General features: G+C 36.2%; 1 protein-coding gene and 1 long non-coding RNA gene across 9 annotated transcripts in view; one reads left to right on the top strand and one right to left on the bottom strand.

Moving 5' to 3' along the window:
* The window catches only part of MLANA (melan-A), a 47,503-nt gene that overhangs the window by 10,683 nt on the left and 22,159 nt on the right, over nt 1–14,661 (bottom strand). Inside the window, exons 3-4 of one of the 5 annotated variants that reach the window (XM_074197480.1) lie at nt 12,480–12,616; nt 10,333–10,434 (exon numbers count right to left, since the gene is read on the bottom strand). In XM_074197480.1, the coding sequence (XP_074053581.1) occupies nt 10,333–10,409 (77 nt within the window). In that variant the 5' untranslated portion in view covers nt 10,410–10,434; nt 12,480–12,616. Of the gene's footprint in view, nt 1–7,880; nt 8,289–10,332; nt 10,435–12,479; nt 12,617–14,661 lie in introns of those variants that run through there. The other 4 variants (XM_074197481.1, XM_074197483.1, XM_074197484.1 and 1 more) reach the window with 4 other exon arrangements.
* The window catches only part of LOC141495772 (uncharacterized), a 28,720-nt gene that overhangs the window by 9,167 nt on the left and 4,892 nt on the right, over nt 1–14,661 (top strand). The window contains exons 2-7 of one of the 4 annotated variants that reach the window (XR_012470843.1): nt 4,922–5,105; nt 5,942–6,028; nt 6,116–6,323; nt 8,049–8,297; nt 10,134–10,373; nt 12,140–12,513. This is a non-coding gene — a long non-coding RNA (uncharacterized LOC141495772). Of the gene's footprint in view, nt 1–4,921; nt 5,106–5,941; nt 6,029–6,100; nt 6,324–8,048; nt 8,298–10,133; nt 10,374–11,959; nt 12,038–12,139; nt 12,514–14,661 lie in introns of those variants that run through there. The other 3 variants (XR_012470846.1, XR_012470845.1, XR_012470844.1) reach the window with 3 other exon arrangements.

Raw genomic sequence — 14,661 nt, 5'->3', positions numbered from 1 at the left:
TTCAGAGGACTTAGAGAAAGCATGTAGTAAATATAAGCTAGAGTTGCTTTTCATTAAGGCACCAGAGGCAACAGAACTATGGACAAGGGATTCGAGAGGAAAGGTAAATGAATATAGCTGAGTCAATATAGGGTTAAAATTATGATAGAGGGGAAGTGAACTAGAAGCAGGAGTGATAAAGTAGGAGAAAGGAGGCAGTTAAGGTTCAAAGTCAAAGGACAAGCTTAGAGGAAGTATAGCACAGGGAGAGCTGGAAAGAGAAATTGTGTTCAGTTGGAGGAATTTCAGAGTTCTGATTCAAGTCCATAGGCCATATGGATATTTGTTAATGGAAACATAAAATTTTCTGTGTCACACATTTAGTGGAAATACAAAACATACAGCTACAGAAGGACACGAGGACATACACACTGGGGCCAGGCATAACATTGACAGAAACTACTTCACTATCTCTAATTAAGCCAAGCTCACACAGATTAGGAAAAACATTGATAAATTTGCAAAAGGGGCAGTCAAAATGATGAAGGTCCTTGAGTCTGTACTACATTATGAGTATTGGATAAAGGAACTAGGAATATTTAAGCTGGAGAAGACTTGGGGGAGGAAAGGCAAGGATGGAAGACATAATAGCCGTCTTCAAGTATTTGAAGGGCAGTCATGGGGAAGAGAGATTACATTTATTCAGTTTAACGGCAAAACTCAGTACCAAGAAATGTAGACTTCATGTAAGAGAAAACTAAGCTATCCAAAAAAAGTAGAATCTAGTTAGATATCTTCAAGTAAAAGCTCAGATCATCACTTATTACATTTGTTGTAGTGAAGATCCTTTTGGGATAACGGGTTGGAGCAGATGGCCACTGAGGTCAAGTCCAAATTTCAAATGCTATGATTTTCTTGGCTGGTTGGTATTCAACACTCTCTACAATCTAGTACCTCTACACTTTTTTCCAATCTAATCTCATTTCTCTCCATGCATTTTCTACATTGGACTTTTTCTCTACTTTCTTCTTGCTCCCAAATAAAACCTCTAACAATAACACCAAAGTCTACTTTTAGTCATGCTATTTATTCCCTTTGTCTCACTGTTCCTCTTTCTTTCAGGTCCAGGGCATGATAGTGACCTTCAGATAACATTCTACTATATAATATATTGTAATATACATAGTATAAAAGAAATAAAAATATGTTTAATATGTAGTATGTATATAATAAGTAATACATGTAGTATATATAATATGAAATATATATGCAATAAGCAACATGTATTATAGTGTATATGTAATAAGTGATATATGCAAGATATTATAAAATAGTATATATGTAATAGTATAACATATATTGTGTAATATATAGAATATATAATATATAACATAATAACATAATATATAAAATGTTTTATATTATACTTATTTTCATATCTTATTATCTTTACAAGATTGTAGCCTCTTTGAAGGCAGAGACTATACCTTATTTAAACTTTGTATAGCCCTAGTATCTATCATAATGTTTAACTCCACAGAATAATATTTACATAGCACTATGTTCTAGATATTAAACCAAGCACTTTACAATTATCCCATTTGATCCTTACAACAAATCTGGAAAATAGGTTTGCTTCTTGCCTAGAAACCTCTAGAAACCATAAATATCTTGTATTTTTCCATTCCCCTTTGATCAGCTAAGAACTCTGTGTTCCTTTGCAAGATCTTTCCCTGCAAGTTTTTTCTCAGAAAATAAAAATGTTTTGCGATATATGATTGAACTCTTTTTCATTTCAGGTCACTTTATGGACCTGAGTGTCTTTTGTTAGCATTATTGTTATCCTCATCTTACAGATGAGGAAACTTGAGACAAAAGATGTTAAATGACTTTCCCAGGGTCTCACAACTGAGGTCAGATTTAAACTGAGGTTTTATGACTCTAGGCTCAGTCTTTTGCCCACTGAGTCACAGAAGATTCTTAATAATTGTTTGATAGATATATTGGTAGTATGTATTGCAATTATTTATGTGTGTCATATGCTGCTGATAAGCTACAAATTCCTTGTAGACTAGGACCACATCTCAGTTACATTTTTGTATCTCTTCCAACAAAGTGTTTAGCACATAGCTTATATTTAATCAATATTTATAGGATCCCAGAGTAATGCCCACAGACATCACCCTGAGGATAAATAGAGCAGGAAATAAAATCAAGTATTATAACTTGGCCTGGAGAAGAACAATAGCTATACGATGAGCCACTGACATCACTAATGATAGAAGATTCTGGCTAGAGAAACAAAGAACACAGATTCAGTCACCTTTGGAGTTCTGTCTCTCAGCCGGGGAGGGGGTAGTCCTAAATTTATTTTTAAGGGGTAAAGCAGTTATTTGAAACCAAGGGCAAAGCTCATCATCTCTTCCCCTTGTATGTTTTCTATGGTATTTTAGCTTATGAGCTCCTCAAGAACAGGGCCTGGGGGGGTTTATTTTGATTGGTTGTTTTGTTTGTAGACTCCACTGATGTACTGGCTGGTCTTGCCCAATTGGTTTTTTCCCCCTCCTCCTATTTTTTTTTTTTCATTGTTACAAAAGATAGCATTTCAAAGTCAACATGGCCATAACTAAATTCAAAAGTCCATTCCTTTTCCCCAAGAGTCCGTTCCTCTTCTATTTCCACTGAATATCTCCCCAGCCCCATTTTAGTCACAGATTCACACAGCTTCCCAATCCTGATGGTAACTTTGAATTGTCACTGACTTTCACTTCACATTTATCTTATCTCCACATCCAAAATTCTTTCTTCTAGAAGTCATTCCCTTCTCCCCAGTCACATGGGCATCATCTTAGTTCAGGTCCAAATAAACAGAGATGATCACCATGGTTGCCATGCAATAATCTCCTCATTGGTTTCCCTGCCACTCTGTTCTCCCCAGTCCAAGACACACAAGCCATCAAACTGATTTAGATAAGGTGCAAATATAATCACGTCATTCTCCTGTTCCAGTTCTGATACCTTTCTATTACTGCTAAGGTCAAATACATGCTTCTCTTTTCTGGCCCCTAATCCACATTTTCAGGTTTTTATATATATGGCCCTGGTCTAGCCATACCTGCCATCATATTGTTTCTCGTATAAAATACTTAATCTCTCATTTGAGTACGTTGTATTTATATTTAAAAATCCTCTGTTTGGCCTTCAAGGCTCTTCATAATCTGCCTCCTCTTATGCCTTATACCTTACCATTTATTGTTTAATCCAATGACAGTGGCCTCCTTGGTCTTCCTCAAACAAGATACTTCATGTCCTGACTCTAGGCATTTTTCATTGACTTTTCCCCCATGCCTACCTTACTCTCCCTCCTTATCTCTATTTCCTGACTTCCATCAAGTCTCAGCTAAAATCTCACCTCCATAGGAAGCCTTTTTCAATCCATCTTAATTCTAGTGCCTTCCCTTTGCTAATTTATTTCCAGTCTATCTTGTGCATAGCTTATTTTTTTTATAGCTGCTTGTATGTAGTTTCTCCCATTAGACTGAAAACTCCTTGAGGGCAGGAATTATCTTTTGTCTTTCTTTGCATCCCAGCATTTAGCACAGTGCTTAGTACATATTTTTTTGACTGACTCATTGTTTCCCACATCTGGCTTACTGAGTAACCCTTTGGTAGAGAAAGAGGGAGAATTGTATTCAACAATGAAAGTGATTAAAGACAAAAAATATGATATTTTAAAAATAAGTCAGTTGGATAAGATGTCCTAAATCAGCCTTGCTGCTCTAAATTCTGCTATTAAATAATGTAATTATTCCCTCTCCCAGCTTTTAAGTGAACAAAGCACTAAGCACTGGATTCTCCCCCAAAGAAAATATGACTGAAGAAAGACAATTCCTTCAAACTGATATACAAGGTACTAGCAAATGGATGGCTTTCACCAAATACATTCAGCATTCTGACAGAACTGTAACTAGAATGGGATGAGTGGAGCCTTTTTCTGAGGTTCAGCATCCCAGAGAGTATTCTTTCTTCACACAGTCCTCTGGCCAGTCAGCTCTAAGCTATATGTGGGGACTATTTCCAGGGTTCTAGAACAATATTTGTACCTTTCTTGTGGGTTCCTTTTATTCCCCCTCACTTTTCCTCCTTACTTTTCCAAGCTTATTCTACCATACTTGTCTTTACAAGTCCTCCTTAGTCCATCCAAATTGACTTTCCTCTTCACATGCGATTTTCCATCTCCTACCTTCATGCTTTGAATAGGCTGTGTACTTCAATGTCTGAAATCTACTTTTTCCTTACCTCCACTTCTTAGAATTCTTAGCTTTCTTCAAAGTTCATTAGCTCCAAGTTGTTGCTGTTCTCTCTCCTCAAATTACTTGAATTTATTTTTCTGTGTATATGTCATATCCCTCCTCATTCTCTTCACTTCCTCATCCCCCCATTGAATATCGTTAAATGATAAGCATTGTCCTTCATTTCTGTCATTTGATTTCTAGGGCCCACCATAGTGCCTTGCTCTTAGTAGGCATATGTCTGTTGAATTTTTGAAATATTGCTAAATCTTATAAAACATTGATTAAAATTCTATCTATACTCATTTCTTTGACATTTGTAGTAGTAATTCAGAGGCTAGGAAGGTCCAAAGTACTGTTGACAACATTCCCAACTGGTCATTTAACTTCTGCTGAAAAATTTCCATGAATGAAGAACTTAGTGCTATTTTCTGAAGTAGCCCACTCCAATTTTGTGTTACTCAGTTGCACTTAATAGATGTTGAGTTGAAGACTGTCTCTCTGTAAATGATTAGGAAGGACTATAATTGAGTTCCCTAGCTTTTTCCTAAAGAGGAATTATTTTTGGTTTCCTCAAAATCTGACCAAGAGAAAGAGAGACAAAGAGAAAAGAGAAGGCACGAAATGCTTACTGACAACTTGTTTTCTAGGCACAGATAGGGAAGAAGGAAAAAGATGGAGGAATTGAGAGTGCAAATTACTGACATAAGTAATAACGCCTCCTTTCTAAGAAGGCTCTGAAATCTGCTGACAAATGTTGGTTGGAGAATCCTAGGTCAGAAGATAGCCAGAGATGGAAATCTTTCTTCCAGATCCTTCAGTTTGCCAACATAGGTACAACAAAAAGTAGAACTTTGTCTAAGCATTGGTAGCAATTCCATATTAGTGTGTTTCATCACTATGTCATTTTTTTGGGGGGGAAGAGGCAAAATTACAGCAAAAAAGTATCTCAGTGAGAGCTCTTTAAAATCACAATCCAAAATAGAGGCTTCCAGAGAAATAGGAAAGCATCTCCTAAACTGAGGGCAAAGATTAGCAAGAGGTGGATGGGGATGCCTAGATAACTCTGGCCTTGAGATTGGAATTTGCAAATCAGTCATCACCTTGGATTTGGGCCTCTGTGCCCAGGTAATTGTTTAACCCTCTTTGCCTCCTACCCCAATTCCTACATCATACAAGTTATCTATTTGGCCCTCCTGACCTTGTTTTGTCTTCAGTGATTTCTCAAGGTTTATTGCTGCTCCAGAGTAATTTGCAGGTCCAGGCTCAATTACCACTAGGGAAGACAGGAAATGGAAAGACAAGGAGGCAGTAGGAATATAGGAAGATGTCTCTAAATTTCAAAATGCAGTGAGAAAAACTGAGCAGGTGGGAATTAACTTACGAGTGGGAAAGGGAAACATATAAAAATTTACCCAAATGTATTCAGGAGTGGAAAGTGCAGACTCATTTGAGTGGGGTAATGAAAAGATGGTTCCCACAGAATCTGAGGAAGTTCTTTGTAATGTGGGGAAGAAGGAAAGGATACACACTCTGATTATGTAAATCAATGACAAGGGAAAGTGATTCTTTTCTTTTTTCAGGGGGTGGAGGGGGTGGTGATGGGAAAAGGGGTCTTCTATGGAAAACACTAAAGAACAGAAAGATGAAGCATTTTGGCCTCATTCCAGCCCTGACCATACAGAATTATGGCATTGTCGGTACCTCCCCTAGTTCAGGACACCCTAAGGAACTTTTTGAGAAAGAACAACTACTTGGTAAGTTCAGTAGTGGATAGTTAATACCCAGAGCCATCTTGACTCTTGGGATTAAGATCTTGTAACATTTAGGCTCTCCTGATCCAGATGTTGGACAGCTTGCACCATCTCCTGGGAGAAAGAACAATTGCAACTATAGACAGAAAGTCAAATAATAAGGAGCGACTGGGACACAAAACAGGAGTGGTAAATCCCTACTCCCTGATGAATCACTAGCCAGGGCAGGACTGTGGGTCACACAGATGGCCAAGTCTCTACTGGGGTGAAATGAAAAGGATCATCTCTGGATTCTAGGGTGAGTCCTTTCTATGGTTTTTTTACTCTATAAATAAAAACTATTCTCATGTTTTGTAAATCTGAAATATTTTGGAGGAAGTTGTTGACTTGTCTCAGCTAGTCAGTGATATTCACAGATACTACCTTAGTAGATATAAACAAGTATGAGAAGTAGAGGTTCCCAAAGTGACCCAAGTCCATCAGATTATAAGAGAATTTCTAACACAAGAATTATATACTAAGATATAACTACTTCTTATATTTAAAGTGCTCTAACCTTAATATTATCACCCACACAAAATTCTCCTGGTATCAAAATAGTGGCAATTCCATCTTTTAGCTCATTGGCCCCCAAATTGTGATCTTCCAGAAGATTTGAGTTCTTTTCTAATTGTTCTCTCAGTGGGCTGTTACTCTTTTTCATAAATCATAGAACACGAAAACTTTGGACCTTTGACATGGATGAGTTAAATTATTTGCCTAAGGGCCTAGAGTGTACAGCTGGCAATTGGACCCAGATCAGTATAGTTCTGATCTAATACAATTTCTAGGGTACCTAACTGTCCTGATACAAAAGGTTCTCATAGGAGGGATTCTGCTACATCCTTAATCAAAACCCACTTGGAGCCAAACTACTGTCAAGGCAGACCAAAAGAAAAGTCCTACATAATATAAAATAAAAGAACTCTACCATGAAGTGAAATCTCACTCGGAGCTATGTGGTTAATCTAAAAATTAGATGAATTACTTCAATTCCAGGGCCAAAAAACATGCATTTTCATAGATCAGGAGTAGAAAAAATATGTCCCTGTATGTATGTTTACACACCTTAACCCTTGACCCAGTTGGCTGGGATTCTCAGCATAAAGGGGAGGGAGTCTCTCCTTGTTAACTGCTTCACTGCTCAGTAGTCCATCTGTCACTATAATGATCATCAGGTTTTGAAGATAATCAGAAATAACTTCTCATTAGGAAAAGACTGGAAACTCCTGATCTAAGCCTTTATAACAAATATTTGCCTTTATAATTTAATCCCCTTAAGTATTATTAAAAATTAGTTACCTCTTCAAATGACCAATATCTCCCATCATGGAATTACAGAAAGGCATGTCATGAATGAGAAAATTTTATCTTCAGTTTCATTTAGAAAAATGTACCCACCTATTTCTAAAAACCAGATGAAGGGAGTGAATTCCATCTGGTTATTGTACATTAGCAAGTTTCACAGCCAGCCTATTTCTGGACATGTTCTATTCTAAGGATTTTTCATTAAGTGACTCCCCAAACCAGTCTGTATTACAAACTCCACTTTTCAACTCATAAGGGAGGCTGGACTGGCCTGGGAGCTTGAGTTGGCCATCTGCCAAAAGAATTAAATATTGAGATTATTTTAAAAGTCTTGGGACAGTTCTAACTTTCAATAGTTTAAACTGCTCTCAGATTTCTGGAATATCTTATATAAAAACTTGGATTAGTGCATGTCATTTCTCTGTTCAAAAATCTTCAGTGACTGCTTATCACTTACCTAGTAGAGTTCAAAACCTTCCACAGTCAGATGCCATCTGACCTTTCTTACCTTATCTCAAATCCCACCATATGCTTTATGATTCTTCCAAATGTATTATCCTCTGCATCAACACTCCAAGATATAATCCATGTCTTGTCTTCTCACATTGAATATTTTTGTCACCCTCTTCTCAAAGCCTAGAATTACCCTCATTCAATTCTTCCCTTAATCTTTTAGGCATCTGATTTCCGTCCTGCTACAAAAGAAGAGGTTTTCATAGGAAGGGCCCTGCTACATCCTCAATCAAAACCCACTTGGAGTCAAACTACTGTCAAAGCAGACCAAAAGAAAAGTCCTACATAATGTGGGATAAAAGAATTTTCCATGAAGTGAAATCTCATTGAAGCTATGTGGTTAATCTTTCAGATGCCTTCTCCTCCACCTTGGCTAATCTTGTATGGTTGTTAGTCTGTTAAACTGGAAAAAGTAAGAGAGTAGACAGGATTTTTAATAAGTATTTTAAAATAACAGAGTAGAGGGGATTATTTCTATAATTAAAAATAATAATAGCTAACACTTAGGTGGTTTTAAACTAACAGAATCGGTTCTCTTCTAATTCTCTAAAATGCTTATAAGGTAATATTTTTAAAAATATTTTATTTATTTATTTTCCTTCAACAACCATTTTTGGCTAGGTTTTCAGTTTTACATTTTTCTCCTTTCCTCACTTCTCTCCCGCTGCCCCAATAGAAAGCAATCAGATATAGGCTATACAAGTATAACCATGCTAAACATAGATCCATATTAATCATGTTGTGAAAGAAGAATCAAATGGAAATGGAAAAAAAGAGAGGGAAAAAAACATAAAACCAAGGACAGCTTTTAAAAATTGAAGCTAGTAAGCCTTGGTCTGCATTTAAATTCCACAGATCATTCATTGGATTTGGATCATATTTTCCATCACAAGTCTTTTACAATTGTCTTTGACTATTGTCCTGCTGAAATGAAGTCCATCATGGTGGAACATCACCTAATGTAGCTGTTAATGTGCATAATGTTCTTCTGGTTCTGCTCATTTCACTCCACATCAATTCATGCAAGTTTTAACAGGCTTTTCTGAATTCCCATCCCTCATGATTTCTTATAGAACAGTAATGTTCCATCACATTCACATACCTCAATTTGTTCAGTCATTCCCCAGTTGATAAGCATCCCCTATAAGGTAATATTATATCTTATACCTTACTAGATAAGGAATTCTAGGAAGGCAGGGACTGAGTCTTAATATAAACTCTCCCAATGTCTAATATTGTGCTTTATAATTCAATACAACAAACATTTAAGCTCCTACTGGGTGCTTAGACACAAATAAGAAAAAGAAAAATAATCCCTCCCCTCAAAGAGCTTGCTATCCAATATGGAAAGAACCCACAAAAGGAAGCTGAAAAGCTGATGGGATGGGGGCCAGATCTACCCTGGAAGGGGATAAAGATGGTGGAGAAATGAAATATATCCATAGGAAATGAAGAGTTGGCTGGGCTTCTGAACCTTCTTTAAATGGGGGTGTGGGAGAAGTTTTTTTTTTCTCTGTCTACCAGTCCTCCAATCAGAGAGGCAGAGAAAAGTTAATACATATCAGGCCTTGAATAAAGTGTTGACTTCATTGTACTACATTGTTTTGTCCCTCTAGCTTACTTCTCACCTACCCTCATCCCATATATTTCTCCTTATCATGAGATGCTCTTCCCTTACTGTAGGTTTACTGTTCATATGATGATTACATTTGTTTTATTCATCCTGAATTAATGCATTAGTTCCAACCCATGTCCAACACATACATCTAAGGAAAGTCTATCTGCCCTTTGGTTCTCATGGGCACCATATTTTACCTTTACCATTGCCCCATTCCACCACAAAATAAGTCTGTTCCTATAACTTCTAGGTTTGGACAGTTCATGATATGTTGCATTTGAAGAGATTTTTAGAGGTACTCAAACCCAACTCCCTCATTTTATAGATGAGGAAATTAAGGCAAAGAGAGATTGAATAATTTACTCAAGGACATGCAAGTGATAAGTACTGAACTAGGACTTCTGACTCCAATTCTAGGCCCTTTCCATTGTACCAAACTACCTATCTTCCATCTCCAAACCAGTTTTAATACCCTAAATACAATTAGATTGAGCAGAATTATTTTCAGACCTTGTACTGTGGGCAAAAGTCAAAAAAGACAGAACTGGTCAAAATTGGGAACTTTGGACATGGTTCCAGTAAAAACAGATTTCAGACCAAAATTTAACACTTACCTTTTTTTCACCCTAGATGACAACATCTAACCTCAAATAATCCTGAACCCCTATCTGCCTGTCTCAATTAAGCAGAAAGTTTCTGCCCCTTTGTGTCATACATTCTGTGGGAATAAGCACAAAGCACATTTATAGACAGATCTCCATAATCTGGGATGGACTATCTTCTAGCCACAAACTTCAATTTGGAGATCTGAGTTGGGTTTTTGACTTACTCTTCTGCTGTAATGTGAGAAGGAGACTTCTTTTTCTTGAGGTAGGCATGTATAAAGTGAGCATTTTCTTTTGGCATCTTGTGAAGGCAGAGTAAAAGTCACCTAATAGGAAGAATGACACTGAGATCATTTACTAAAAACAGAGCTAACTTGAGAATCAGTCCCTATGATCTTAGTATCAGAAACCTTTGTTCAAGTGGTAGCCCCAACATTTCACTGCTGTACAACTCTTGACAAATCTTTTCATCACCTCCCTGAGTCTATATTTCCTCATTTATATCATATAAATGATTTTCTAATAGGGGTTTTGCTTAACTGGGTTTTTGAGAAATGTAGTTTTAGGAAGGTTTATTTGGTTAGCTGTTAGGAATCTTCTGTAACAAAACAAAATTTGTCCACTGTTAAAAATAAAAGGGGGGTGGGGGTGGGAGTGGGATTTTGTATTCAACTTTCCTGGAACATTGTGAGGAAACATTTTGTAAATGGAAGGAGGTAAGGAAAGAAAGGAAGAGGGAAAGAGAAGAGAGGAGGAAAAAGTAAAAGAGTAGATAGGATTTTTAATAAGTATTTTAAAATAGTAACAGAGGAGAGGGGAGAATTTCTATAATTAAAAATAATAATAGCAAACACTTAGGTGGTTTTAAGGTTTGCAAAGCACTTTATCAATCTTATCTTAACTGATCCTCACAATGACCCTGGAAGATAGGTGCTATTATTATCACCATTTTATAGATGAGAAAATTGAGAATGAGAAACATTAAACAACATTCCTAGGTACCTGTATGAGAAAGAATTCAAACTCAGGTCTTCCTGACTGCAGATACAATGTTCTTATGCACAAGTCAGATCCACGAGTGGATTTTCCTGACTACTTTAAGGGGTTATGCCTTTTAATAGTCTTTTTTAAAACCAAAAGTCAAAGCAGAATTATAGATGGAATTTTTTCTCCTCCAGTATTTCCTTGTCTTCCCTTTTGACAGGTTACTAATTCTAGTGATTTTCTATTATTCATTTCCCATGGGGAGGTTTATTAATGGCCATCAAGTAGAAAGTTGATGGACTAGAAAAGGAATAGGCTTAGCTGTATAAATGATCAATCCTGGGGAGTATATGAATTAATTTGCCTATTTTTAGTTCCCCATCCCCCCAAAAAACAGCCAAGCTCCCATATCTCAGCTGAATATTGTATTGACAGGCCTTATGTATCATTGTTCCAAATTGTATAATACCAAATTAATTACTCAAATCAATTTATACTTGTAAACCCATATCTTCCACTCAGATAATATTAAAACCAAACTTAAAAAGATTTCAAGCTTAAATAAGAATTGTGTGCTATGGGGAATTTTATAGAAGGTCATAGACAATATGAGAAATCAGAGTCTTATGCTGTCCCTGTGGAGGACATGCTTACCCTATGAAAAGCTCTTAAAACTGTTAATGCAGGACCTTAGATATCACCTGGTTTAACCCCCTACAGACTGATGAGGAACCCACAGAAAGTGAATCTTTTTTTGTCTGAGACTATCTATATTATGCTAATGATCAACTAAATGTTTAATAATAGTGATATTGACAATAACAATACTGTAAAAATGATAATTATTAGCATGTATATATAATAAAGGTTTAAGGAAAGAAAGATACTACCAGGAAGAAATAACAACAGATAGGAGACTGCCTTGGCCATGGAGACTTGATAAAGATACATTTTAAGATTTTTCAAAGAACTTTTAAATATAATCATCAATTAATATTTATTTTTAATTATATTAATCAATATTATTTAAATACATATATTTTGTAGGGTGTGGCACAACAGCAGTTCAAACTGGGCAAAACATCTAAGGTTTCAAGAAGGAACCTAAATAATTCTCTTAGTTCTCTGATCTCCTTTTCAAGAAGAGTCAAGAAAGAAAAAGCCTAGGAGGAAAAAGAGAGGAGAAAGAAACATTTCCACAATGGTGGACCTAATGAAAACTATTTTCAATGTCCACAATTTTCTGAAAAGTAAATTCAGAAGAGAAACCAGATTGGAAGTCAAAGCCTGTGTGAAAAAAGGTGAATGATCAACAGAGCCCCATAGGACTTTCCAAAACATTTATCAAAATTTAAGGAAGAAAATCCTGGCAAAGTTGAACCCTTACCTTCTTTGCAAGACGACCTTCTTCTCTGTAACTGGTGAGACATGTGATGATTAGTCCTCTTTTTCTTAATCTTTTGGTTTGAGTTTTACTCCCATGATGATCACGGGTTAGGATTCCTGAGCCTGTAGCCTATGGAACTTATTTAATTGACACAAAAGAAGCAAACTAAGAGGGATTTCTTCTAAACCTCATTCCTCATCTTGACAACTGCCCCAAGGGTGAAATTTGGTGCTTCCTATTTTCTACACCATATTAATTCCACCCCATTCCCCTTTTTGACTTTACCTTATGACTCATAAATAAAGATGTTCTCTGGATTCCAGAGAACTTAGATGGTTCTCTAATTCCCAAAGATAGGAAAACTCAATTGGAACATTGGCCACTACTTCTTCATCTCCATAATAAAAAAAAGATAAAAACTATAGAAGAGGCTAAAAAATGTTAATCTTGTTTATTTCTAGAATGAACCACTAAATAAAGTGGTAGAGTGGGACATTGGACAAGGAATCAGGAAAGTCTGGGTTTGAATTTTATCTCAGCCATTTATTAGTCATGCAACTGTGTGCAAATCATTTAACCTTTCTGGCATCAGTTTTTCCACCAGAAGAATGGGTATAAACCTTTCTGGAGAGCAATTTAGAATTACTTCCAAATGGCAATAAAACTGTGCATACCCTTTGATCCAACAATATTACTATTAGGTCTGTATCCCAAAGAAATCACAAAAAGGGTTAAAAAAACCTCACATGTACAAAAATATTTAAAGCAGCTCTTTTCTTTGTGGCAAAGAAATGGAAATTGAGCAGTTTCCTATCATTTGGGGAATAATTGAACAAACTGTGGTATATGAATGTGATGGAACACTACTGTTCCATAAGAAATCATGACTGATGGCACATCAGTATAGCCTGGAAAGACGTGTATGAACTGATTCTGAGTGAAGTGAGTAGAACCAGAAAAGCATTATACATACTATCAGCAACATTAGGTGATGATTAACTATGATGGACTTGTTCATTTCAGCAGCACAATAATAGACAATTCTAAAACACTTGTGATGGAAAATACTATCCATATGCAGAGAAGGAACTATGAAATTTAAATGCTGACCAAAGCGTACTATCTTCAATTTTTAAAAGTTATCTTAATATTATTTTTTTCTCTCTAATGGTTTTTTATTTTAATTTGATTCTTCTTTCACAACATGATTAATATGAGTCTTTATAGCATGGTTATACTGAATAGCCTATTTTAAATTGTATTCTGTCAGGGGAGGGGGGAGGAAAGGGCAGGAGAAAAATATAAAACGCAAAACCTAGCAAAAAAATTAGTATTGAAAACTATCGTTGTATGTGGTTGGAAAAATAGATAAATAAAATATTATTTCCTGAAAAAAAAAACAAAAAAGAAGAATGGGGACATTAGACCCAATAATTTCAAAGCTTGATATCTAATCATAACATCTTTCAGCTTACCTTCTTTGATCCTATTGCAGCACAAATTCTGGAGCTATAAGCCCACATTTGAACTGACTTGTGAGATTCCCATAGCAAAGTGACTTTATCTACCACTCTGGGTTCTAAGGTTAACCCTGAGTAGTTGGAACAGGATTTTTCTAATGCTATAACTAACAAGCCCTCAGCAGTGTGCTTCCCACACACTCTATCGTTTATATCAATTAATCAACCAGACTTTATCAGCTTTTAGAAAGGAATATTTACTTAGACAATATAGTAAGAATAGATGGTACAAAACATTTTCCCTAAAATCCTGTGACACATTCACTCACAAGTACATACAGAGTCTTGGAGAACAGGGGCTCATATCTAGAGAGCACAGGAGATAAGAGCAAATCACAGTTCCTGGAAGAACTTTTGCTGGAGTCCTACACTATATTGTAGTCATTACTGGAAACCACTACCAGTTGTCCTGACCTATATCTTGCCATTGGATTCTGATGCCTCTGGAGGAGAGAATGAGGCTAATGACTTTTCATAGCCCTGCCTTAATCAAATCCAGTTCATTTGCAAGTCAAAACACCAGCCTTCCTGATGACATTGGTCCTTTTCAAGAATGAATAATAGCAATCCAATCTATCCTCAGAGTACTCCCTTCCAGATACAAAATTAAATTCATCTCTTTCTCTTTGAACATGTCCTATGTTCTCCCACCTCTATGTTTT

The sequence above is a fragment of the Macrotis lagotis genome, chromosome 8, assembly GCF_037893015.1.
Source record: "Macrotis lagotis isolate mMagLag1 chromosome 8, bilby.v1.9.chrom.fasta, whole genome shotgun sequence".
NCBI lineage: Eukaryota > Metazoa > Chordata > Mammalia > Peramelemorphia > Peramelidae > Macrotis > Macrotis lagotis.
This window is presented reverse-complemented; position numbering and strand designations above follow the sequence as displayed.